This window comes from Leguminivora glycinivorella, chromosome 7, assembly GCF_023078275.1.
Source record: "Leguminivora glycinivorella isolate SPB_JAAS2020 chromosome 7, LegGlyc_1.1, whole genome shotgun sequence".
Classification (NCBI taxonomy): Eukaryota; Metazoa; Arthropoda; class Insecta; order Lepidoptera; family Tortricidae; genus Leguminivora; species Leguminivora glycinivorella.
In genome coordinates, this window is record NC_062977.1 from 24,513,326 (window position 1) to 24,541,300 (window position 27,975).

Here is a 27,975-nt window from a genome sequence, read left to right on the forward strand (position 1 = left end):
TCGCAGTACTTCACACGGCAAAAATGTATTGCATCACACTTCAACTCACCGCACCTCATTTTACTCGCTTGTGACAGTCGCAACACAAACACCTCACGCCTCACAAAGCATTCACGTACTTCAAATGTCACAAAAACGTCAAAACTCATCATCCACACGCGCGCCTCGCGGCCCTCAAATACTCGCTCGCAACAGTAGCAACACAAACACCTCATTCCTCACAGATCATGCACATACTTCAAATGTCACAAAACGTCAAAAACTCATCATCCACTCGCGCGCCTCGCGGCAGACGCGGCCCTCAAACTCCGTCGCGAGAGTCGACACCTCAAATGAAGTGATCAACCACACGTTCAGTTTTCGAACTACAGACCTTATGGCCGGGACAAAAGGTCCACCGATAAAATAAAATGTATCGTTTGACTCGTTTGTACCGGAAATCGCTTTGTACCGGAAAGACAGAAGAGGCACTGTGACAACAACACTTCAAAAATCCTTTCAAAGTGAAACAGATAGTTACGTTTACCATAAGAGGGAGTGAGACAGACACACGCGGGCTTCAAATTTGTCTCACCAAAAATACGTTACACATGACTCGAAAGAAAACAATCTTATGCGCCGCAAGTTTTCATACATTTTACGCCTTTTTGATCCCAGGATAGTTAACTTGCTCGCAAAAATCGCGCGAAAAATCAGACGATTTCGCGTGAACCACATCTTTTGTCCCTGTCGCATTTGTGAAGTCATGAATAAATGCAGCTGAGATGCAAAATGTTGTTTTTCGCGGCAGGTCTTCATTTTTGAATTTTTTGATAGCTATTATTGTGCTAACACATTGACCAGTATAACGTGATCTACCGCAGCAATAGAGTTTGTATGGCTATTGTTATGTGTAATCAGGGAGCTCTCTTAGACTGGACGTTGAAATGGTAACTCAAGTGTTTTGAATATTCGGAATACCAAGCATACCAACACAGAGGGCCAACCACTGAGAAGATGCGTTTACGAAGCTTGCTTAAAAACAATTACAAGATTACTGACCGAAATATAATATAAATTATGTGAAGCATGGTAGTTTAATTAAGTATTTAATCAGTAATAGAAAGAATAATTCATTTCTTAATTCAATAGAATGATAAATAAATCCGACACGAAACGTAATTCACAGGCGGTTGACGTTGACAGTAATGACAGTTTACAGAAGAAAAGTTAGTTTGTACGTACTTAGTTGCATTAGCAATATTTGCATAAAGTTTAGTTTTGTCCTACAGTGATAATCACGTGATAATACTAATAAATGAGCCAAAATGTAATAATGGTGACAACTTTTACACAATCAAATATACCTGTGATTCTGCCTTAGTGTCATTTGTGTGCAAAAAAATAGTGAAACTGAACTGAAAAGACTTACCGGCGTCGCGAATGTTGATGGTGTTTTTAATTACTATCATATTGCTTTTAAAACACATGGAGTGGTAGGTTTGTTATTTTTATGTAAAAGTGGTACTAATTATAAAACAATACGAACTTTAGTTTGTTTTAAAACATGCAGTTTTATGGTAACTATGTTAATCAAAGTATGTTATTATTAAGCTGTTAATAATATGAAACCACTGTAATTTGTAGCAGTAATTTAAATGGAACAAACTGTAAATAATATTATTCAATGGCAAAATTAGACCCAGTTCCATAAAAACATCAAATTAAGTTGTTATGCAGGCCTCTATGACAGTCCTTGAAATATTTTTTAATTTTATCTATTTTCTCTTGTTAAATGTTCAAGTACTCATTATGACTAATGAAATTTAGTATGTATAAAGGATATTTACCTAGTACACAACTACACATACTAGTTTTTGTTGCCGATGGATTTTGTCAAACAGCCGATGCTAGAAATTATATATATATACAGATCAGTACCTCACCTCATTTGAAGTAAGACATTGTAACACCTCATTTTTGGAAATGAGGTACTCATACAAACTCATTTGAAATTGATGTCCTACCCATCACTACTCGTCTCAATTCCTAAATGTCGGGGAAAATTTAGCTGAGAAATTAACGGTAGCTCAGCTAAATATTGTTGCCATAGCTTAATAATATGAGGGGGTGGCTCTTCATCCCAATCGATGGAAAGAAGCCAAAGTTGCTTAATAATCAACTTAGCATATAAAATTACAGGCCCGACGAGTCCTAAGACATCGTACAGACGCGCGGTGGCCGAAAGAATGGCGCGTTTAGTGCAAACGGACGGCGGGTTAGAGATATCGAAAACAAAGCAGTCTCGCGTAGGTAGCCATTTCAAACCTAGGATCTTAAACGTATCTCTTGGTATTTCCGGTGTGAAGAATTCACATAAATGCATAAATACATCTGTTTTACGTCAGCGAAAAATGCGATCTTATAAATGCGTACATTTAACAAAATGTGAAATATATTAGCCTGTAAGTTACGTCCGGAATGCAAAATATCATTTAAAGAAAGACCCGTATCTGTCTTCGCACTTCCGTCCAGAACCGGTCTTACTTTTGTGCTAATTTTATCATTACGTAACACAGGGCGGTGCGGTAGATAAAATCCATCAGTAGATTCATCATCAGCTGACGCGCGGGTGAGAATACCTTTATCAAGATAATCGCGAATAACTTCGTCGTATCCAGACTTGAGCTCAGGATTTTTTGAAAATTTCTTTTCTAAAAGCAAAAAACGCCTTTTTGCGGTTTTAAAGGAGTCGCCCAATGTATGAGGATCATCCTTAAATGGAAGGTCCACAGTATAACTGCCGTCGTTATTACGGACAGTGGTTGCGGTATAAATATCTTCACATTTTTGGTCATCGGGACTCAAAAATGTGCGAGAAGGTATTTCTTCAGTTGCCCAAAAGCTCTCTACTAACTTGTGAAGAGGATCGCTAGTAAACGCGCAGAGTGTGCGAGAGGCTGTAGGAGGGTTAACTATAGCCGCGTCACCCATTAAAATGTACCCTAGGGTCGTTTCAAACACGGTAGGTATTATAGGATTCGAGCTTTCGATTTTGTTTGATAACAATATTTTACAATATACATTGACCCCCAGGAGTATATCTATAGGACCAGGTTCAGAAAAACCATCGTCAGCTAAAGGTAAATTTAAATTGCGAGCATAATTTACAACTTCCCTATCTATGCGCGAGTCGGGCAATTCAGACGTAATGCGGTCGACAACACGAGGGCGAATCGAATATCGATATGATTCATCCTTTAAAGATGAAAAAGTTAACGCGGTATGCCCCTTGGTCTTGAGGGTTAACTCTCCCAAACCAGTGGCTTCAGTAGGGTATAGCGGTTTATTTATAGCTAGCGAGAGACGCTTGCAACAAGCGACAGATATGTAATCTGACATGGATCCTGGGTCAATCAATGCGCGCAGGACATGTGTGCGGTTTAAGGAATCAATAACCTTAATTTTAGCGGTCGCAAGTAAAGCAGTAACTAAACATTGGTTACTGTTATCTTCGCCAGCAAAAGTACACAAAGAAACTGTGTTTTCCTCATGACGAGAAATCAAGCCATTTTCGACCTTAACGGCAGCAATCGCCGGGTCTATAATATTAGCTTGCGCGGTGCGGTTGACCTCAGCACTGGGTAAGGCTGTGGTCGGGTCATAAGCGGGAGCGGGTGCGGGAATAACAACATTATTTGTTGCAGCGGGAAAACAATTATTAGAAGCGGGTGCGGATACCACTGCACTTACATTGCAGTGAGATTTCTCTTTGGTATTGAAATGCAACATCGTATGATGTCTTAACGAACAATGAGAACAATGTCGCTTGGAAGTACAAGAGGAAGTCTTATGTTTCACACTTAAGCAGTTATTACAATAAGCGTTAGATTTTATAAAATTGAACCTGTCATGCGGAGTCATATTATTAAAAGATTGACATGAATATAAATGTTCATGTTGTTTATTTTTGCATAAAGAACATTTATCGCTGGCGCCTTTGTCATTGGCCGCATCCGTGTTTACGAATGATTTAGTTTTTTGCAAGAGATGCTTTTTAGCCGATATTTCAACTGGCTTACTAATTGCCGCATTTGGCGAACGAGACAACACTTTATTTTGTTCTTTGACGAATTCAATTAAATTTTGATAAGTAGGTATTTTTCTTTGCGGTATGTAATTTCGAACAATTTAATTGTATCGGCATCTAACTTTTGCAGCGCTAAATGTAACAACATGAAATCGGTTAAATCGACAAGGTTCAACTGCTTAAGGGCTTCTACAGACGAGTTGAATTTATTTAAGAATGAATCCAAGCCGGCGGCATTGGTTGCGGTTAATTGTTTGAACGTTAGCAACTGATTAAAATATGTTGACGCCAACGAACGCGGGTCATCATATTTTTGTATCAATGCGTTCCAAATAATATGGTAATTTTCAGCGGTTGCTGGCAAGCCGGAACAAACACTTGTGGCGTTGCCGGTTAATTTGCCAACTAAATAGTACACCTTCTCGCTGTCAGTCAGCGACGAGTTTTCATGAATAACACTTTTGAACTGTTGATAAAACAAAGGCCAGTTTTTTACATCTCCGTCAAAAGAAAGCAATTCTAATTTAGGCAGGCGGCATATTGGTTTTAAAGAGTGCGCAGGTTCAGAGGGAACCTTAGACTCGTTGTCGATTAGAACTTGCTTAATGTAACAAAACATTTCCTCAAATGCCGACCAAGACTCGTAATCTACTTCAGCATCGGGCTGCATTTGCAACTGCAATAAATTATAGGACTCTAAAACGGTTTGATAATCTTCACGCATTTTATCCAAATTTAATGTACTAGTGTGAAATGCCCTATATTGAGATGGATCGGTTTCCGCCTTGTAAGCAAGTTCCAATATATTTTCGACGCGCTTGTAAATAACGTCGCGCCGAACTGTATAGAGGGCTAGCTGATTTTTGTTTGTGTTATAATTATCGCTAATAAAGCCCTCGCTGCCTTTCCTGGCTTTTGATGATTTAGACATCTTGTTGAGAATTAACAAGTTTTACAATAAAACTACTAAATCGAACGTCGTAAATAAACTAATGTACCTACGAGGTATAAGTATAAAGGTGTAGTGTACTATTTAGTTTGACAATGCGGTCAAACATATAATTATTCGAATGAAATAAACAGTATACCTACGCGTTTTAAATAAACGAGTTCCCTAATAAATAGGTATACCTAACGAACACTAGCTGCGAGCCAACCGATAATAAGCGGAACAAATATTTTTCTACCTGTAATATTTCGGTAAGCGGTGCGGTGCGGTTTGGCTGACCGAGCAGTGCAATCATATATGGAATGAAAACGATCGGAATGAACGAAAGTGAGCCGAACAATTCCGAAGATTCACGAATGAATATCTTGACTATTTCAAATATGGCTAACAATTTTGAAATGCGAACAAAGGAAAAATGGAACACGTGTATGAGTATTTTTGTCGTAAAAATAAAATATATAAAGAAATAACCTACGATCTATCGTACTTCGTAACGCGGAGCGGAAATATAATGAAATACCTGACGATGCGATAGATATAATAGGATGAGTGACAGAGTATTTCAGTTACGTAGCACAATGACCATACAGTTAGCGGTATATTTAATGGAAAAGATTAACTATTCGGCGAGAAGTGACCAAAAAATATGTTAGCGCTTTCACAACATACTTATGCGGGAAATTAATTTATATGACAATAGCGGGCCTTCAAAACGCTACGAAGGATATGTTTTTGAATAATTTAGCTTCGAAATAAATGGACTGTATAAATTTGAATATTAAGTAAATTACGACACAAAATACTTGCTTGCACCTTGTTTAAAAGGAAAGAGGAAAATGCCAACGCCTACCTTTATAGCTTTTCTTCTAGGTCTTCTCAGCTGATCAGCTTTTCCAAAACTCCCTTCAGCAATCGGCACAATAGACGATACACTTGTCCACAACAGTTTTTAGGGGCGCGTTAATATTTATCACATTTTTGATATTTAGCCATGCGCGCCTGCGGAGTTGCCTGTTAGCCAAACGGAGCTTAGACGGGGACTGGTCGAGGCGAAAATTGCTTCTCGAATCGCGGCGAGTGAGACAGATATACTCATCTCACGTGCGTTGGCAAAGGATAGGTGACTTGGAAGGGTGAGGCGATTCGCAAGTACCTACATTTAAAAATATTAATATAAAACTACCTTAAATGTAAAAATAATAAATTTGGAACTCAACAGTGTTCGTTTTAAAGTAGTTTTGATTTCGTGGCCAAAATGTGGCCCATTTTTTATTTAACTTCTATTTCTGGTGCAAATATGTTCCCTATAATAAAACCGGCCAAGAGCGTGTCGGGCCACGCTCAGTGTAGGGTTCCGTAGTTTTCAGTATTTTTCTCAAAAACTACTGAACCTATCAAGTTCAAAACAATTTTCCTAGAAAGTCTTTATAAAGTTCTACTTTTGTGATTTTTTTCATATTTTTTAAACATATGGTTCAAAAGTTAGAGGGGGGGGACGCACTTTTTTCCTTTAGGAGCGATTATTTCCGAAAATATTAATATTATCAAAAAACGATCTTAGTAAACCCTTATTCATTTTTAAATACCTATCCAACAATATATCACATGTTGGGGTTGGAATGAATAAAAATATCAGCCCCCACTTTACATGTAGGGGGGGTACCCTAATAAAACATTTTTTTCCATTTTTTATTTTTGCACTTTGTTGGCGTGATTGATATACATATTGGTACCAAATTTCAGCTTTCTAGTGCTAACGGTTACTGAGATTATCCGCGGACGGACGGACGGACGGACGGACAGACAGACATGGCGAAACTATAAGGGTTCCTAGTTGACTACGGAACCCTAAAAAAGGAGGTAACTAGTCATTTGTACAGTTCTGTACCACATACAGAATTATAGATCGGATCTAGGGCAAACGGTAAGAAATACCAATACTGTACACTACACGCAAGGTGCTGTTTTAAGAGCATTTCGTCCCATTACTGCAAATACCGACTATGTGCAAAAAAGTGATTTTGAGATAATGCGATTTTAATGTTTGAAGGTACGATTTCATATGAAAACATGAAAAAAATTACTATTTGTATACAGCATTCTACAGCCCGTATTGTCTTGTTTAATACTTAATCGTAAAAAATATCCAGGCTGTATTTGATTGCCGATAAAACTACGATTAAAAAAAAATAGTAGCAAACTTAGTTGGTTTTTCCTGTAGAAATAAAAATTTGTATATTTCTCTTATTAATACATATAAAGCAGTGTTTCCCTTTGATTAAGCTTTGCTTTTCATACACTTTACTTATGATTTGCAAAAAAAGAAAAAATATACAAAAGTTTTGAACTTATTTCAAAATATATTAAATATTCTCAATGACATAGGCGGTTTTAGCTGCAGGAAATATAGCTGCTCTAATTTTATGTTACAAAACTTCACTTATCATTGTTAACTAAAGTGGTACATTTGTAACAAAAAGTTTTTTAACATTACTAACCATTAATAATACTTTATTTGAGGTTTTGAAGGGTTATTCTCAAAAAAAAATTTTTGAAAAAAATCCTCTTCAATCGGTTTTAGGAGATTTTTCACAAAATACTTTAACCGATTTCAGTAAAATTTTACAATAAGTAACGCAATAGCATTCTCTTGAAATAACAAAAAGAATTTTACAAATCGGTTAATGAGTTTTTGGGTAATAGCATAATATGCATAGGTACTTACTACATACTAGTTCACTGTCTCGGCAATCCGAAGTCCGCCATAATTTATGTCCAAAATTTCACTATCTACACTGTTACATTTAATATAGGTAAATAGTTTTTGTACGCTCAATAACCTGAAGTAATAGTTTATCTAAAGTTTTGTAGTAATCATTTACGCCAACGTCACTAAAATTTAGGCGTAGATGAGGTAATAAGTAAGAAAAAGTAATGTGTAACGGTAATTACATAGGTTTCTGGGGCGATTTAAAGCAATCATGTTTGCAATATTCTTACGCCCCCAGTTACACGCAGTGTTTTTCATCACACTTGCAATAAAAAGAAAAAAGTATTTATGGTAGTCCAAAATACAAATTTAAACACTTTAAACAAAAGTTTTTTCTTTTACTTCTGATACGCCTGCGTGCGATTGCACACTTACTGCGCAAGAGTGATAAAAAGTTGTTAAACAACATCTTCATCGCTGGTGGAATTCGATACAAACACATCCACGGCTGACAATGCTAGACTAACTAGGTATTAAGTGATTGGAAGCACTCATGGTACTATTTAGTTATGATACCTTTGTCAAAAAGTCTGCGTAAGTCCATTTTCTTGAACGCAGAGATAGCTAGTTGTTTATCGAGCTTTAGACCAATATAGAAATATGGTATGATACGTTAAGAGGTGGTTCTATTGAACTGGAGTTCAATTTGTGGCGTTGATTTCCTTGCCTTGTGCTACATCCAGATCTCGACATGACTTAAGCCTGGTGCCCACTAAGCTCGCCGAGTCGAATCTCATTAATTCGCCTTCTGCATTTCTTATGAAACTACGTCCATTAGCGACGCGTCGAATCGGATTCATCGTTCATTGTAAATGTATGCAGGGCTCGATTCGACGCTGCTCGACTCCACCTAAGTGTCCTCAAGGCTTTATGCAGCTTTTGTGACAGAGATTTCATACCTAAAGAGTACCATGGGTGGTTTTAATCACTTACGCCGTGTCTTGCGTGGGCGACGGTTGCGCGACCGTCGCCGTCGCGTCTCATCGCATCGTCTACTTCCATATTGATAAGGTTTGATTTCGTATGCATCGCATCGCCGTCGCGCGACCATCGCGCGACCGTCGCCCACGCCAGCCACGGCGTTAATACTGCAGTTGGTGAAGTGGTACACAGTTGTGACATCTGAAGTCTACTCGTACCGTAGGTATGCCAGTAAGTAAAGTAAAGTAAAGTTTATTCATAATTAACTGTGTACATAAGATGGTATGATATACAGGAAATACAGTATCAACAGTTGCCCATTTCGAGCGTACTATATTCTTAAAAACTACTGACTATATTAGCTTACTGGCTAACTTATAATTATTATATTTCAGAAAAAACTCATTTAGGTTGTAGAAAACATTTTCTATCAACCAATTTTTTAACTTAAGCTTATATCTATTACCCTCCTCAACTGGTAAGGCGTTAAAAATAGATTCTAGATGTCGCTGTATGGGAATCAGCAGCGATGAAGATGACGTTTAATAACTTTATCACTATTTTATTAATATATAAGAATATCATCTACCTACGTCTACAATACAGTGACTTTGGCGCAGTGAATTTAGTGTCGTAGGCTAATTCCACTTCGAGTTGTTAAAACAACGATACATGTTATGCGATTACTCACAGACGTCTGAACCGATTTGTATTATTTTTAGTAATTCAAAGGTTAATTTAAGGTTATTTGCCAACCAGCTTAGGTTACCAAATTAAAATTAGTATGAAATAACTTTGCACTAATGCAATCGACAAGATTTTGTGGATAAAATGCAACTCTCTCGTCCGTTTTCGAAGAACTAAGAGAGCCTTTACCAGTCGGTGAAGTGGCAAAAAGATTTGATTTAAATATAACACTGTAATTAGTAACGGTCATCGAAGTTATGAAACATAAAATTACACTAAATTGGATTCCTTCAGCTTAAACCGTTTGTGTTATTGTATTTTTAACCGATTTCAAAAAAGGAGGAGGTTCTCAACGCACTTTTTGCTAATCACGAGAACATCATATGAAAAACGAAGCTTAATTTAAGACAAACAATGGTTTATATGTATAAAGAAGAGAAATATGCAAACATTTATTTCTACAGGAAAAACCAACTAAGTAGGTATTAGACTGTTTCATTAAATCGTATTTGATCGCCAACTAAATACATTCTGAATATATATACGACAAAGTAGTAAACAAAAAAATATAGGTTTTAAAATGCCATACACATAACGTACATTTCTTCATGTTTTTATATAAAACGTGCCTTCAAACTTTAAAACCGCATTATCTCAAAATCGCCTATTTACACATAGTCGGTATTTGCAGTAATATACCGTTATCCTTTCCTTCGTCACATCACATGCAAAACCAATTATAGTCCCTATACAACTTTTTGGTAGAATGACATTGCTGATGTTTGTAAACAAACATCTTCTGGAAAAACATCTTAAAGACATTTGGTGTATTTAGCCTGACTTAAAATAAAGAATTTTGTTGATAGTTTTATTTGCAAAAATCAAATATGTACACATTAAACTTTTTTCTAGAACATAAGATGGCTACTTTAACAAAATGTTTAAATGCAAAAAAACACTATACACCATTAAAAGGTTCTACTTGGCGGATAAAGCATAAAAGTTTATATTAAATATTCATATCACATTCTGGCAGTTTATAATGCAACAAATTGACTATTAAGTAACTTTATGCGAAAGCTATCTTTTGAATGCAGCGTCGTATCAATACATGGGTTTTAACATATTGTAGCCCTTGAAAACCTTATTCTATAGGTGCTAAAAACTCGATTTCGTCAAAAAGTCACTTAGTCGGTATTTGCATTAATGGGACGATTTGTTATTTTTTTTTGCCATTTTTTTATTTTGATTTTTTTAGGGAATTTTAGGTCAATTGTACTCAGAATCACGAGTACTTTCAATCTCACCGGGAGACAAAAAGTGTCCCAGAATTTCCATACATTTATGTTACTTTCCTCCTTTGTTACCCCACACAACATGTACGGAAAATGGTAACAAAATAAGAAAAAATCGAATGGGACAATTTTTTAACTACTAGGATTGAAAAAGCTAGTGATTCTGAGTAGAAATAGCATATTTTCTTTTTTTCAAAAATATCACATTTCATAAAAGTGGCGAAAAAAAAGAAATGATTTAAAAAGATGAGTCTTTTCTAGGTATTTTATTCCTCTGATGAAAAAAGCTTAATATTTTAAGAAGCTACCTCACCACTTAAACTTTTAATTTTAGATATTTTATGATTTATTTTTATTTTGAGGTATTTTAGAGGTAGGTAAGTAAAAAATTACCTATTTGTAGCAATGGCATACCCACCCATTTATAACTATTATTAAAAATATTAAAATATTGTATTAAATAAATAATTGCGTAGGTAGGTAACGTAACACAACTACAGGTAGTTACATAATTAGCCAAACAAATATAAAAAAAATAACTAAACTAGGTAATACCTACAGTATTTACTATGAAAAACCATTATCATGGATAAAAATACAACACCTAAAAAATGCCGAATGTGTAAAATTTTCATTGAAGGCTAATAAAACACCATGCGGTGGTTTTATCTCGTTCCAAAATTAAAAACAAGCAAGAAATATTAGTAAAACGATACGCAAGGTCAGCTAAAATCAGCAATACAAATTACACTCAAATCACTCGATACATACCTTTAAAGACATTTTTCTCAATCGATTTTTCAGCAAACACTCATTATTTAAAACAATTACACAGCACAAACACAATTTCGCACAAAACAATCAATAGAATTATGTAACGTTAACGTTTATATCACTGTTTTATAACAACACAAATAATTTAGGTTATTTTTTATTCACTAATGTTTACGACTTTAAATCGTATTATGAATTTTAAAGCGACGTACGTCACTGCTCGATGACAGTTCACGAGTGATTATATTTCTCTCAATTCTCTCATTCACGTCTATCGTTCCAAAGAATCTCTTTGCAGTTGCTTGTGGCGCTAGTGTCTATGCCGTAAGATGTTTTGATAGGCGTTTCGTTTAGTTCCAAATTCTGCCACTTGCAATAATGATTTGGTGTCAATGTGTGATGTTAAGTGTTGCTAGTGCTAAAAGTAACTTTGAACAATTATTATAAAAATAATCATAGGAATAAATAGCAGAAACTGACTTTGAAATTCTTTAAACTGTCAGGTTTTGTAAAATCAATATGAAACTACTAAAACAGCATTTTATTACGCGTCGCTGCCTTACACTGCCATCTAGTGAGGAAAGTTTTTGTTGTGCAATGTGCACGTCTTTGTCTACGTTCATTTAGTTCAGCAGCTTTCCGCTAGATGGATACAATAACGATTGTGTTCTTTATTTAATTTTGTTCAGCTGTTTACTTTTGTTATTTGTTTCATCATAACTTTTGTTTTTATTAAGCAGATATTAGGTTTTTACTTGTTTCAAAGTGTTGAATTAATATTTTGTCAGCAATTCAGCATATTGAATATTCAAGGCATACAATGGCGCCAACGTCATTTCTGATTAGGATTTGATACAAATAAAATTACTCATAACAAAAAAAACACATACTTTAATTAATACTTTAAATTAAGGTAGGTATAAATAAACGACATGCTTATTTCATTTGAAATTGAGGGAAGGGGCGGGAAGAGGGGGAGAAATATAAGTAAAAAACAGTGGCCAGTAAATGCGAGTAACAAGTGAGATTTCACATTTTCCGATATCGGATGTAGGAAGGATTTCAAAGGCAAAACATGTACCCGTCTTGGCCGTCTTTCCTTATTTATTTAGTAATTGTACCTAAATATCTAACTATTCTGTCATCAAATGCTTTTTAACAGCCTCCACAGCAGTTCTTGAGTCATACAAATCCCCGTGAGCGAGCACGAGATGGGAGCGGAGCTCTGTAGCGGTGTTCGTTCCGAAGGTACAGTCGGCGCCTGCGCAAATGTACCTACAGTGGAAGGCCTCAGTGATAACTCTGTCACTCGTAAACTATGTACAAAGCCACTATATTCAATATATATAGCCATCAGTAGTAGTTTAAATAGATAGAAGATAGAAAGAAAGGCACCGTAGCACAGCAACACGTGCTCTTTGGTTCAAACAACAAGTTAGATTTTGTTAAGTGTAACTAGTACATTTTATTTGAATCAATATTTTATTTGAATTAACAAGTCGATCTTACAAAAGCAACATGACTCATATTGTTTTAAACATATGATGTTTGGCTGATTCAATCAAATATCTTTTAACAAGTTTGACCTTGTTGTTCGAACAAAGTCGACTTGTATCATCAACATTTTGATTTATTCCGTTTACTAAAATACTTTTGTTTCAAACGAATAAACCCGCAACAAGTCGAACTTGTTACATTCACAATGCAAATTTCTCTCAGTATGTCGTTCCGTTCCCACATTGCACCATAAATCGTCTGAAATCGACGATAAGGCCACTACTTATTCGAATTAGGTCACTAGGTACTTATTCTGTCATCAAATGCTTTCTAACAGCCTCCACAGCAGTTCTTGAGTCATACAGATCCCCGTGAGCGAGCACGAGATGCGAGCGGAGCTCTGTAGCGGTGTTCGTTCCGAAGGTACAGTCGGCGCCTGCGCACATGTATAGTGGAAGGGCTTTATGTGCCCGTTTGAGAGCGTGCTTACGAAGGTTCTCCTGTAACAAAGATGATAAGATTGTCTTCGGTTACCGCGATAGTTTACTCATGAAATAAAACTATGAAAACGGATTAAATCGCGTATAATGAATTTAAAATTCATCCCGACGTTTCGAACTCTTTACAGCGTTCGTGGTCAACGGGTGACTGAGGAAAAATTACAATGTGCAAAAGCAACCCACATACAAAAAAAAAACGAACCATGACCACAAATAATATAGATTTCAGAAAGATGATAAGGTTTGTTTATAACTAGCTTTTGCCCGCGGCTTCGCTCGCGTTAAATTCGAAAATTGCGGAATTTTCCATACTAACGTCCACCCCCCATTTAAGGGAAGTGGGGGGTTAGAAAGAGAGAAAAGGTAGCAAATGTCACTCTCCATCCCTTCAACTATATCCACTTAAAAATCACGTTAAGGTAGCACATAAAAAAATCGTAGCCACAGTCATGGCGGTTAGTAATTAAGTGTACAACAGCTAGGTAATTAAAACAATCGAACCTCTTGATTGTATATTTGTCCATTTCGAGTCTGTGAAAAAGAAGAGACGCGGAATATATTATCCAATATCAATACTAATATTATAAATGGGAAAGTGTGTGTGTCTGTTTGTTTGTCCGTCCGTGATTTTTTAGGTGGAGATAGTTGAAAGGATGGAGAGTGACATAGGCTACTTTTTGTCTCTTTCTAACGCGAGCGAAGCCGCGGACAAAAGCTAGTATTATATATTTAGGGTCCCATACATTCTACTACTCTTCTTTCTGAACAGACTCTAGTATATGACAAGCAGTGGCCACAAAACCTTACCAAGATACCAAGTTCTATAGAAAAAAAGCTAACTTCTGAGGTGTTGCCCTTGCGCTATGACATGGGGTTCTTCAAGAAACAGGTACTTAGGGTTCTCAAAGGTCGGCAACGTGTGACTCTCCTGATGTTGCTTATGTCCATGGGCGGCGATGACTGCTACCCATCAGGCGGCTCGTCTGCTCATTGGCTGCCTATTTCATAAAAAAAAGAAAAAAAAAAGAACCTTACCAAACTCGCACAAGTAAATTCGCAATGCGGACACTTGTACGGTTTGCGGGCTTCGTGACAAATGAGATGTCGCTTCAGATGGCTGTTCTGATTGGTCCGGAACGAACATTTGGGGCAACTCAGGTGTTTCAGTTGTACGCCGTGTGTGGCGTGATGTCTGAAAAAAAAAAAATATGATACACATGCGGAAAAGAGGAAGTTTCAAAGAGCAATTCCCGTTAAGTTTGTACATTTGGATCACGTCTCTGATTTTGATAAAAATTGGTAGGCTGATAGTCCATGATGCTGAGCAAAATCCACTAGGTTTCACAAAATGTTCTATGTAGTTTGTATGAAAACTTCCTTTTTTGTTACCAGATTTCTATACATTTTCGGTAACAAAAAAGGAAAGTTTCATACAATCACCCTAGGACATTTTGGGAAACCTAGTGGATCTTGCTCAGCATCATGGACTCTATCATCCTACCAATTTTTATCCAAATCGGAGACGTGATCCAAATGTACAAACTTAACGGGAATTGCTGCAAACGAGTGGCGGTAAATTAAAACACGAGTTACGAATTCCCTCTTCGCACGTGTATCGTACAGCGTTTTACAGTGCGCAAAACTGCATGGAGAAAGGATAAATGAATTCTTCGTCATGTACTTTTGCAGCTCACTCTACATCTGGGGCCTATTGCATAACAATTTACAACTTGTATTACAAGTGGAACTCTCTTTCTTATAAAATGAATTGGAGGGGGACTACCGCTTGTAATATGAGTTGTAAATTGTTATGCAATAGGCCCCTGGCGTTACGTTTGAAGTTATGACCTGCGAATAAAATTACCTATTAGTTTACGAACTATTAATGCGAAAAAAAAAACACCAAATAACTTAAGTTATTACAAAAAGATTAAAAAGAGTAACTTGTTCAAAAATCAGTAATTCGGTATGATTATGAACAGCGCCCCAAGCGGAAATATTTGTAAACACAGCTTATTTTAGACTTTATAAAACCACGATAAAACGAAATATTATCGAATAAAGTATAAACTAAGGGTACAGTTTAAAAATACTGCAGTGTATTTATTTAAAGTATTTAACGTTATTTATATAGCTCATATTCAATTTAGTATTTATCAATAAAAGCGCCATCTAACGACAGCAGTAAAAACAATTGATAATAGCGTCCTCTGTGAGTGAACTGTGTACAACACAAAAACAAAACTACATCAGTTGCTAATACATTGAAGAGCTTTGCTGGATTTGCGGTAGATGGCGCCAAAATCAACTAATATTTTATAATGAATATTTTTAGTATTAACCTGGTTAAATAATAATTATATTTTAAAACATACTTAGTATATTGTGTACGCGTGGAAGCAACGTAGTTACATTGCTCGTAGGGGCACAGTAGCTCGTTCGCAGCCAGGCAGGGATGCAAAAAATGTTCACGTCTGAAAAAAAAAAACTTGTATCAAGGACGATATAATACCAGGACAGACAAAGCTCATACAAAGAAGCGTACCCCTGATGTATGGGTTTTTTAGGTTTTAAACTAGATGGCGCTGTTTCGCAGCCTGGAAGTGGAAAAAATGATATTTTCCCCAAATATTGTAGCGTGTTTTTATTTTGTATAAGAATAAAATGACATGCTTCTTTATTTTAATATCATAATATCACGTCAATACACATTTTGAAAAAAAATTTAGGCATCATCATTGTAGTTACTTATATGATAGTATTTAATAGGTGGCGCTAAAAGATGGAGTACCTACTATTCTTGAATCTCCTACGTATGAAGATTGTAAATCCTATAAATTATCCTTGCTTGTATTATGATTTTATGAAAATGGGGAGTAGCACAAAATAAAATATAACCATTATCAAATTAACAAATTATCAAATTATCAAATTAACGTTGTTTTTTTAACATAAACGAATTTTATTTTCAAAACTGAATTTGAAATCTGCCGCTGGACTTCCTGGTATATATGCGAGGCATACAGGATGGTAGTGTTAACTGTTAACGTGTTATCCGTCTCGCCCCGTGCTACTGTTCTCGCTTAACGAGCATTGGAGCCTATACTATACCGCCGTGCCGTGGACCTGAATAACCCGAAATATTAACTGTTAGAAAGAGACAAAATGTAGCCTATGTCACTTTCCATTCCTTCAATTATCTCCCTTTAAAAATCACGTCAATCCATTACTCCGTTTTGCCGTGAAAGACGGACAAACAAACAGACACACACACTTTCCCATTTATAATATTAGTATGGATACAATGAGTGAGAGTAATTAAATAAAAATTATAGGACATTCTTACACAGATCAACTGAGTCCCACGGTAAGCTCAAGAAGGCTTATGTTGCGGGACAACGATATATATAATATACAAACTCTTATATATGTCGCAGTAAGATAGATAAAGCCGTTATATAGTTATAACCCTAGAAATATAATTATACGTCGTAACATAGTTAAACGAAAGCGATTAATTGCTATCTTACTAGGAGTATAACTATAATACTAAACTAGTTTAGTCATATAGTTATATGACTGGATCCAGTTTAGTGAAATGATTGTAGGCAGGAGTGCGGCGGTGCGGCGGAGGTATAGTTATAACCCTAGGGATATAATTATATGCCGTAACATAGCTAAACGAAAGCGATTCCTTACCATCTTACTAGGAATATAATTATAATACGTTACTAGTTTAGTTATATAATTATATCACTGGATTAAACTTAGTCTAGGGATATAATTATAATACGTCTCTAGTTAAGTAATATAGTTATACACCGTGTTTCACTTAACACTAAAGACCTGAAATCAGTTTGTTCAGAATCGAGAGTAGAATCGATTGAGCTATATCTTGATGGGGGTAATATTTTTTGTTTAATTTGTATTATTAGTTATTTTTTACGTGCCCATTCTATTGTATTCGTAATGCGACATTGTGTATATCGCATTGCTAGAGGTTGCTTACCTTTTTCAGTATTTAGGGGTATTAACGTACGGTATCGTCCAAGTAACCATACTTGGCCGATACTTTTTCCGTTATACGAGTTTGACGTTGTTTGTCAGTTTAATCTTAATGTTTATCATAAGTCATAACAAATTGAACTCGTACCTAATTACAACCTTGTCATTTTGAATGTTGGGTTTAAATTTGCTTACCACGATTAAATTACCGGGATTTCCCGGGAAATCAAGAACCGGGAAATACCGGGAGCATGCCCTAACTGTTACGTTTTAACTAATATAGCTTGGATTCGTTTGTTTAGTAACCAAACCTTGTGTACTATGTTCGGATCGATACAAAATAAACTTTGTTCTAACGTCAGTGACGATGTTGTTATTCCAAATCGCCCCGCTATACGTATTCTAAAACACTGATTTAAACTTTCACGATTTTTACACATATTTAAAATTGCAAACGGGACTTAATACATAGTAATACGCGATTAAGTCCCGTTTGCAATTTTAAATACCGTATTATAATTATATTCCTAGTAAGATGGTTCTGAATCGCTCCCTTATATCCCTAGGGTTATAACTATACCTCCGCCGCACCGCTGCACTCCTGTCTACAATCATTTCACTAAACTGAATCCAGTCATATAACTATATGACTAAACTAGTTTAGTATTATAGTTATATTCCTAGTAAGATAGCAATTAATCGCTTTCGTTTAACTATGTTACGACGTATAATTATATTCCTAGGGTTATAACTATATAACGGCTTTATCTATCTTACTGCGACATATACATAGAAAACATCCATGACTCAGGAACAAATATCTGTGCTCATCACAAAAACAAATGCCCTTACCGGGCATTTTGCCTAATATGGCGAATACCGAATATTTGGCCCATCTCTAGTTCCATTGTTGTGTTCGGATATCGTCGCACGTTTGAATAGCCCGCTTGGTCAGTTTGAGGCCACACCTCGCCAAGCGTTTCCAATAGAGGGTGGCGCGGAATCCAGCTGCATTTCTTGGCCACCGTCCACAGCCTAACTGATGTTATTGCACGCCATGTTTATTGGCTCTGTTTCCGCTTTTTATGCTAGTGTAACCGACTGTTTTATATTGTTTTTTTTAACCGACTTCTAAAATCTTGACAAACTTCAATGATGTTTTAAGAGTTGTCATCATTCGCTTGCTTTTATTCCATTTTGAGTTGCACCCTATTGCATTTGGGGATTTTGGGGTCGGGTATGACTTTCTTTTTCATACCTATCATCTACTTGCCTTCTTTCATCATCCCTCACACAGTCAATCCATGTTTAAAGAGGTGTATATAGCTTATGAACGTTTAATAGAACACACAGACTCTATCCCTAATACGCTACTGTCTCGAAAAGATACACCTGTCCATTTAAGAAGGTACCCCTGTCCATTATTACCGTGGCCTGTTTCACAACAAACGCAATTGTCACTCGACAGTGACAGTTCGTCGTTCATTGCCTGTTCAACAAGTAAATATTGACGCTGAGTATCAAAGACACCTATTTTGGCCAGAAATAGGCACAAAATTGTGAGTATCAAGTGACAATGTCACTGTGATGAAATAGCCCCCTGACTAGTGAATAAATGCGTAGTGCATACTTTAATTTACTCTGAAGCCAACATAAATGATGGACTTATACCTAAGCAATTTAGAGGTAGGTTAGAATGAGAACTTCTAAGTCTTGCCTCCGACCACAAGCCATTCTAACTCGGCCCGGCCATCACCATAAAGGGCCGTCTGGGCCGATGGCCGAACTTCGGCCGTATCTTAGCGTTATAGTGCATTACTGCGGCTGATGCAGCCAGAATGGTGCATTGAGGCTGCTTGTGTGATTAAGAATGGTGAGTGTAATTATGATTGTGATTCTATGTGTTTGGTGGCACTAAGATAAATTAAATTTACTTTATTGGGTACAGTGGAAAGATCTGAATCTTTTTCTAAGATAAATAAGTTGAATGTGAAATGGCGAATGAGAGTAGATTAAGTAACAATTTTAAAACAGATCAGTCAATAAATTGGCAAAAATGCAGCGTTTTAGCGTTTCTTAACTAGTTTTAAAACTGAGATCTGTCTATTATAAATATTAACATAAATACGAGAACATTTGAGAATCTATAGTTAAATAAAACTTACTACAATATTGAACTCTTCTTTTCAAACAATCAAGTGGGAATGCAGTTTCAGAATACGTAGATAACTAGAGGCATTGTATGTTTTTATTATGATTAGTTTAGAACTTCTAAGTCTCGCCTCCGACCACAAGCTATTCTAACGCGGCCATCACCATAAAGGGCCGTCTGGGCCGATGGTCGAACTTGGGCCGTATCTTAGCGTTATAGTTCATTAATGCAGCTGACTGCAGCCAGAATGGTGCATTGAGGTTGCTAGTGTGATTAAGAACGTTGAGTGTAATTATGATTGTGTTTCTATGTGTTTGGTGTCACTAAGATAAAAGAAACCTTTGTATGTAAATTACCCCATTTACCTTATAACTTATAACAGTAAAAGATCCTTATCTTTATTTCAAGATGTATTTGTTTTAGTAAAAATCGCGTATGAGACATGATTAACCATCATATCACGAAAAACATACAAAAATGCAGCTTCTTAAAACTAGTATTAAAGCTGAGATCTGTCTATTATAAATATTTACAAAAATAAGAGAACATTTTGAGTATCTATATTTAAATAAAAATAAAAACTTCCTACAATATAAAACCCTTCTTTTTTCAAACAATAAGGTGGGAATGTAGTTTCTAAATACGTAGATACCTAGAGGCAGTGTATGTTTTTATTATGATTAGATGAGAACTTCTAAGTCCCGCCTCCGACCACAAGCCATTCTAACGCGGCCATCACCATAAAGGGCGGTCTGGGCCGATGGCCGAACTTCGGCCGTATCTTAGCATTATGGTGCATTAATGCAGCTGCAATGGTGCATTCAGGGTGTAATTGTGATTAAGCGAGGTGATTGTCATTATGATTGTGATTCTATGTTTTGTAATTATATACATAAAATATTTAATAAAATACGTTTTTGCGAAGATACATGCCTATGAAAAAATAATTGTCCTAAACCAAATAATATATAGATATGTCAAGTGAAATAAGAAACAGTTTATTACGATACAAGTGCGGCAAAGACGAAATTCGAAACGAGTGGAGATGAATTAAAACAAGATCGAAGGGAGTGTTTTGAATTAACATTAAGTACGAATTTCCTATTCACACGTGTATTGTACGAAGTTTTACAGTACATATAGCTTTAGAGAGAGAACTCGCTACTGCATTAAGAAAGTGTTAAACTTATAAGCTCTGTGGAGCCAACTACAACTAGATCATAGAAAACGAGGCATAAGTAATTATCTTACTTATACTAATTCCATAATAATGTTGTCTCTCGACTTTCATCTCCCAGTTTAGCATCCTTAACATTTTCGTCACTACACGTGCTGAAGCCACAAATCGTTGTCACGAACAAAGTAAAGGAAATAAATGAACACGCCACCGATTTGCAATACACACAACACTATCTAAAAAGTCATATAAACCCTTCGTCGACTAATGAAAAATGAACAAAAACTGCTAAGGATTAAAGATGAAAATGGGATGGTGTAATGTGGAGGTAGGTGGTTTTGAAATCGGCGCGCGCGCAGGATGCACCGTGTCACACGTCACACAACTCCTTCACACATATCGGGAAACGTTCATAATTTGATGGTTGATCATACTTGGGTGTATAGGAGTTGGGAGCAGTAGGTCGACTTAAATAAGTAAAATAAATAAATATTACAGGACAGTCTTACACAGATTGACCGAGTCTCACGGTAAGCTCAAGAGGGCTTGTGTTGTGGGTACTCAAATAACGATATATACATAATATACAAAATACAAATACTTAATGACATCCATTACTCAGGAACAAACATCAGGGGCCGTATTAGAACCGTTTTACAAAAAGTCGCATCATTTCAAAATCAACTGTGGATAGGTCGCTGTGCTCATCACACAAATAAATGCGCTTACCGGGATTCGAACCCAGGACCGCGGCTTAGCAGGGGTCATTACGGACTAGGCCAGACAGGTCCTCAAACACAGAAGGATGTCTGAATATCGTCATCCTGGGTGGCCCTAAAGGTCGGTGGTTCTAGAATTAGTTATTAAAACTAAAAATGCGGATACGAGTATAATAACGTATGATATGATCAGCCTAATCGCTGTTGGGATTGTTCTGGTGGTAAAATTTTCGTTATAATAAATAAATAATAAATAAATATTATAGGACATTCTTACACAGATTGACTGAGGCCCACGGTAAGCTCAAGAAGGCTTGTGTTGTGGGTACTCTGCAGACAACGATATATATAAAATAAATACTTATCCATATACATAGAAAACATCTATGACTCAGGAACAAATATCTGTGCTCATCACACAAATAAATGCCCTTACCGGGATTCGAACCCGGGACAGCGGCGCAGCAGGCAGGGTCACTACTGACTGCGCCAGACCGGTCGTCAAGACGTTATGTATCTATTCCGAAAGAAAGTTAATGATATGTGTATATATTTTCTTGGCATTTTAAGGCAAAAGTTAAGACACCTGCTGTTTCTTTCTCTGCTAGAAACATCTCTTTAAGATGATCCGCTGATGTGTTAACACAATACGGATATAAATTTCTTCCTCCGTCCATCAAAGTATTTTGAGCATACTTTATTGTACACACGTGGACACCATCCTGTATGGATTAGATTGAGAATGTATTCGCAATATGTCAGATGTGCGAACGTTTGATGTTTTGACACTTGTGTCTCTGATAATTTTGTTACCTACTTTATGAATCGTCGACCTCCTTGTGTTATTCCCGCATTTGCCACGGGTCATGGGAGCCTGGGGTCCGCTTTGACAACTAATCCCAAGATTTGGCGTAGGCACTAGTTTATACGAAAGCGACTGCCATCTGACCTTCCAACCCGAAGGATTTGGTCCTTATTGGAATTAGTCCGGTTTCCTCACGATGTTTTCCTTCAACGAAAAGCGACTGGTAAATATCAAATGACATTTCGCACATAAATTCAGAAAAACTCATTGGTGCGAGCCGGTGTTCGAACCCGCGACCTCCGTAACGAAAGTCGCACGTACTTATACTTACCGGTAGGCTACCTTTATGACTATGCTTAACATTGCCAGTCAAAATATACAAATTGGACATAATTTGTTGAAAATGTAGATAAATAATTAAGACTTACGCGTTTGGAAACTTCCTTTTACACCTCCGACATTCCTTTTCTCCTTTCACCGGGACCACTTTTTCTTCTTTCACTTTGGGTGTCACATGCTCCTTCTGCACATGGTTGACCAGGCTGGATTTCCTGGTGAAGTTAGCGCCGCATTGTTTACAGACGAAGGGACGCTCGCAAGTGTGCTGGCGGAGGTGGTGGCGGAGGGAGGACTTGCGGAAGTTCTTGGGGCAAAGAGGGCATCTGAGGACAAAAAGGTAGAAAATAAGTTCACTCTTTACTAGACTTCTTCTTCTTCTTCTTTGTTCTCGCCTTTTCCCGTTACGCGGGGTCGGCTTTTCCAATATTGAGGCGCATTTGACAGACAAACATGCATGGCCCGAACCAGAAACTACAAAAAACGAATAGCAATTAAAATAATTGTATTATGTATAGAGGACACAGTTCAGATAAGAAAGCACATCAAATATTTTATATTTTATGTTGTGTAGGTAAATTACATATTTAATGATATTGAGATTCATATTATCTTTTTCTTCTGTGACAATTTGATATGTTTTCTCTGAAGAAGAACGACGTATTATTAAGCAATAATATAATTTATTGAAATTAATTTCCATAGAGTACCTAGTCTGTTTATATTCTTTGATGAATACTTTTGCATGTTAAATTGTATCTTGTTATTTAATGCATGTTAGTTATAAGATGTAATGTTTTGAAAAGAAGTTGCCCGCCGAGTTTCTTGCCGGTCCCATAGTGGATACCCCCTTCCCAACTGAGGGGGGACTGAAATCTTCTCGAGGCTGAGGCGTAGGGTTAGAGCCGGCGTAGCTTTATTTGACGTTCATATGCGCATTGTAATATGCCTACTTGAAAAATAAATATTTCATTTTCATTTTTTTTCATTTTAATTTTCATTTCATTGAATTTCGCTGATGACCATCGTCACTAGACAGGCCCAACTCCTTCATGTCCCTTTGGACGTTAGTCATCCAGGCAGTTGAAGGCTTCCCTCCCTTTCTTTGGTTTAGCCATGGAAAGGCACTTCTTTACGACGTGATTTTCGGGTCTTCGCGTAACATGTCTAAACCACCTCAGTCTGGATTCTTTAATTTTCCCGCCACCTTGTACCTGCCTCGTATGTGTTGGTTTCCGACTAGACTAGGTAGATAAAATGTAGCTCAGCCCTTTGGATTTTATTGAACAAAATTGTATGAGTGGAAAAATAATAGTAATTGTGAAGACACATTGGCTGCAGGTAAAAAAGCTGAATGTATAAATACTTCAACAAGAAAAGGAAAGAAACATAGAAACCTGTATTGAGAATGATCTCTTGGCCATCAATCCTATGAAATTCTTTCACTGGAATTGTATGTAAGACTTCATGGAAGAAGGAATCAGCCAGCTAGTGGTTGGAAGTGGGTAATCCTCAACGTACTACTTATAAATTACCTGTATTTGAGGATGATCTTATCTTGACCATCAACCCTATGAACTTCTTTCACCGGAGCCGTGTGCAGAACCTCGTGGAAGAAGCATTCCGCTTGGGAATCCGTAGTAAAGAGACATTGGCTGCAGTTCCAGAGCTGGTGGTTGGAAGTGGGGGCAAGCCAGTTGCGGAACTGACAGGCGTTGGAGCGGATGTGGCGGGTCACCTCCTGAGGGAGGGTGAAGGACATGCCGCACTTTGGACATCTGCGAAATAATGAGAATTTGAACGTACTGGAAAAGTTTATACCTATGGATACTACTGATAAATCAATGCAAATTCAAATAAAATTGAAGCCATTGGTGTAAAAACACTTGCAGGAAACTAGTGAAAGAGTGTAAACTTATTTGTGAATCATAAAACTGGCAATAGCAATAAAATGAGCTTTCTCCAAGACGTATCTTTTTTTTTATTTTAGGTTAACGTTAATCGGCTTAGTTTGTATGTTTTCTGAAAATATCAATGCACTTTCCACAAGCGAACGCAATGTGTGGTAAGAATCATAAAGTATGAGCTCTAAAATTACTTACTTTGTTTTATTGTTCGGGTGCATGCTTCTAATATGATTTTTCAGCTCAAGAACATTAGCCAAAACAGTTTTCTTCTCAATGCAATACGGGCATTTCTTGCTAACTTCTTTGACAGGCAAGCCACGCGCTTTCATATTCGCCTTCCTTCTCAGTCTGTGTTCTGAAGTGTTCCTGTGTTGTTTCGCCTCATCTGCTGAGCAGAAAGTTCGAGAACATACCAAGCACATGTGCGCTTTCTGATTATGAACGGACTTCAAGTGAGCAGCCAGAGTTAGGGAAGATTTGAACTTCAATGCACATTGCTGGCAATTATGCAGCTCCTGATATTCATCTGTAGCTGTGTACGTCAATTGATGGCCTGTCAATTTGCAATGTCGTCTGATTTCTGCGTTGAAGCGAAACTCTCTATAACAGGTCTCGCATTTAAGAATACTTTTCTTTCTAATGATTATTGGCATAGATCTGTTGATAACCGCCACCACTTCACTATGTTCAGCGCCAGATAAATGCAGGAGCATATCCATTGAAGTCTCGCATTCGAATTTACAAAAAGAACACCAGTGTCGGCCTTCCATGGAAGATGTTACCTGGCTATGCTCTTCTGAAGACCAATGCTGCATGAAATTCGACAACCAATTCGTGTAGAATTTACAGGGGCTACATTGAAAAGGAGATTGGTGAACGATGACGTCAATGTTGTCTACAATCAGTTGACGGTAAACTTGATTATGAACAGTTGATGCTTTTCGAAAATGATAATGAGATATTAAATGTTTGCCCATCAAATGCTGCCGAACTCTCGATTTGCAGCCAGGACAGTTCACGAAAAGCAATTTACGTTTTCTTTTCTTTTTCTTTTCAAGTTCCGTTTTGAGAATACTTTTTGATGGTTCAGGTTTACTAACCGATCTTAATTTGCGACTACTTTGCTCTACAGTACTTCTCAATGGTTGCAAATGTCCTGAGAACTCTAACTCATTCTCAGGCAGTACTTTCTTCATATGCAGTTTTGATAGTAAATGCTTCTCATAAATCGCTCTGGAACCTAATCTCCTATTACACGGACCACACCAGTATAGAACTGATCCTTTTCTCTGTATAGTTGTTTGCATGATCTGTGACTTCTCATGGGCTCCTGGTACCCATTTCCCTTTAGTATGTCCTGGAGGTGGTGCGTCATAATCTTCATCTCTATCATTAGCATCAGCCATGATCGGTCTCCATTTCCCACCCGTATGTTCTTGTTCATCTCTTATTATCCATTCTTCGTGATCCGGGGATGCCGGTCTCCATTTACCCCCGGTGTAATTCGGAGGAGGTTTCCATTTGCCACCTGACGGTGGTTCCTCTTCATCTTCGTCATCTGAATCCTCTGTCTCATCAGATTCGTCATCAGGTTTAAAATCGTTATAAGGCCCGATACTGTAAGATGTTGGTATTTCTTTTTTCACAGCTCCGCTTATACTGGCTACTGCATTAATTAGTTTAGTTTGATTATCTTCATTGACGCCTATTCTTAGACTGTGTCCACCGATCCAATCGCCACCTCTAAAATTACTTTCTACTGGACTCATGGTCCTAATATCGCAAGAAGTAGAAGCTACCACGAGAACATTCTTTCTGTCTAAGTTAGCTTTAGAAATGGGTATCGGGGGTGTCAGTCGTGATAGGGAAGTCTTTTTAACACTGCTTTGAAGTTCTAAAGACTGGAAGAACACGTCTGCTCCGAGGTTATAAGTGGGTTCTAAAGGATCGATGGCTATTTCGACTTTCGGTTGGGGTTTGGATTTAGAACATCGTTCTTTTCTGTGCTTGACGTAGTTGTCGAGACCGATGATGGTGGCATTGCATCTGATGCAGAGGTGGCTGTCGTCATCATCATCATCTCGTGGTGACAGCATCTGAAAAGATCATACATTGAGACATGTTAATTATGTAGGTATATTTAGCATGTCATCAGCATCTCTAGTCAACAAAAAATTAACAACTACCACCTATAAAATAGTAGATAGTAGGCAATTGGATACATCTCATACAACTCCCAACTTGTTGGTTACGAAAAATTGCTCAAATAGTCGTCGTGAAGGAAAGAAAGAAATAACAAAACAAAACAAAACAAAATCATTTATTCAGCAAATAGGCCACGGGGGCACTTTTACATGTCAACATTATAGAGTATTCATTAAAGTTAAACAAATGAAATGAATAGAAATATTAACAATTAAAAATATTAATCATAAGCAAAGTAGCTATACACTGACATAGAATTAGAGATGTATAAAGTTTCTAAATGTCATATTATTACTAACTATAATTAATACATAAAGAAAGCGCAAACAGATACAAAGATAAAAGAAATCTATAATACTTCTACAGTTGTAATATGGGGAAGGTTCCTTATACTTATTAATAAAGAATAATGCTAAACAATTACCCGTGAGATTGCTTAGAGTTGCAAAGGCTTTTTAAGATGAGAGTACGTTCTTTTTAGGAAAGTTTTAGGGAATTTAAAATGCTTTCATATTTGGTGTTTCCAAATCCAAAAAATCTTAAATGCTAAACGACTGTGTAAACATTCTAAACCTTTGACTCTATGGATGTCACCGTTTCAAATAACTTTATACCTAAATTTAACCAAACAATGCAAATAAAACCTTACCACCATATTATGTAAGACTTACAATAGCTCAACTTTATAACAGTCCTTCGCGTGTAAAAGGTAATAAACTCAAGGAAATCAAACTCAAAATGTCGTTTACCTTATTAAGTTTATATGCACTTAGGCCACTTTGTAAATTTGAATTTTTGACGAAACGGGACTTCGATATTCTTTACAAATTTAATACCCATTTTCCTCTCTAGATTTTAATATCAAAGAAAATAATTTTAAACGAATTATACCTTCTTTCTTGATTACCTATTGGAAGGTCGTCAAATTCTGTTTGGCACAGCAAATGACTATCCTCTAGGTTACCAAGGACACACTAGCATCCACCACCAAAGACAAAAGCATTTCCGTTACACAAAGAGGCGTCTACGCTGTCTACCCTTATAACCAACGACTGTGGCCGTATGATGTTCGGGTTTTTGTCACTTGTCATGAGCCACTTTCGCACTTACATATTGGGATTGTGCTGATTAAGAGTGCATTAGTCTATCTATTTATCTAGAGTGCCTAGACAACCTCACACGCTTCGTAGAGTTCGAAACGTAACAG

General features: G+C 36.9%; 2 protein-coding genes across 2 annotated transcripts in view; both read right to left on the reverse strand.

Moving 5' to 3' along the window:
• The window catches only part of LOC125228215 (ankyrin repeat domain-containing protein 29), a 92,648-nt gene extending 80,966 nt beyond the window's left edge, over positions 1 to 11,682 (reverse strand). Inside the window, exon 1 of the mRNA XM_048132695.1 lies at positions 11,463 to 11,682. Within this exon, the coding sequence (XP_047988652.1) occupies positions 11,463 to 11,474 (12 nt within the window). The 5' untranslated portion in view covers positions 11,475 to 11,682. The remainder of the gene's footprint in view (positions 1 to 11,462) is intronic.
• A 1,588-nt stretch (positions 11,683 to 13,270) lies between these two features.
• LOC125228097 (zinc finger protein Xfin) lies at positions 13,271 to 27,771 on the reverse strand. Its single transcript, XM_048132545.1, has 7 exons — positions 27,733 to 27,771; positions 24,759 to 26,659; positions 24,192 to 24,434; positions 22,749 to 22,982; positions 15,838 to 15,936; positions 14,498 to 14,654; positions 13,271 to 13,462 (listed from the first exon to the last, which is right to left on the reverse strand). The coding sequence occupies exons 1-7, from the start codon at positions 27,769 to 27,771 to the stop codon at positions 13,271 to 13,273; spliced, it is 2,865 nt and encodes a 954-aa protein (XP_047988502.1).
• Between the last annotated feature and the right edge of the window lie 204 nt (positions 27,772 to 27,975).

What these genes read in the sequence shown, in the direction of transcription:
- LOC125228097 (XM_048132545.1), bottom strand. Translation starts at nt 27,771, where the DNA reads ATGCTTTTGTCTTTGGTGGTGGATGCTAGTGTGTCCTTG. An exon ending in CACCCGAACAATAAAACAAA is followed by an intron (nt 24,435 to 24,758) that starts GTAAGTAATTTT and finishes ATTATTTCGCAG; the next exon opens with ATGTCCAAAGTGCGGCATGT. An exon ending in AAGATCATCCTCAAATACAG is followed by an intron (nt 22,983 to 24,191) that starts GTAATTTATAAG and finishes TTTTGTCCTCAG; the next exon opens with ATGCCCTCTTTGCCCCAAGA.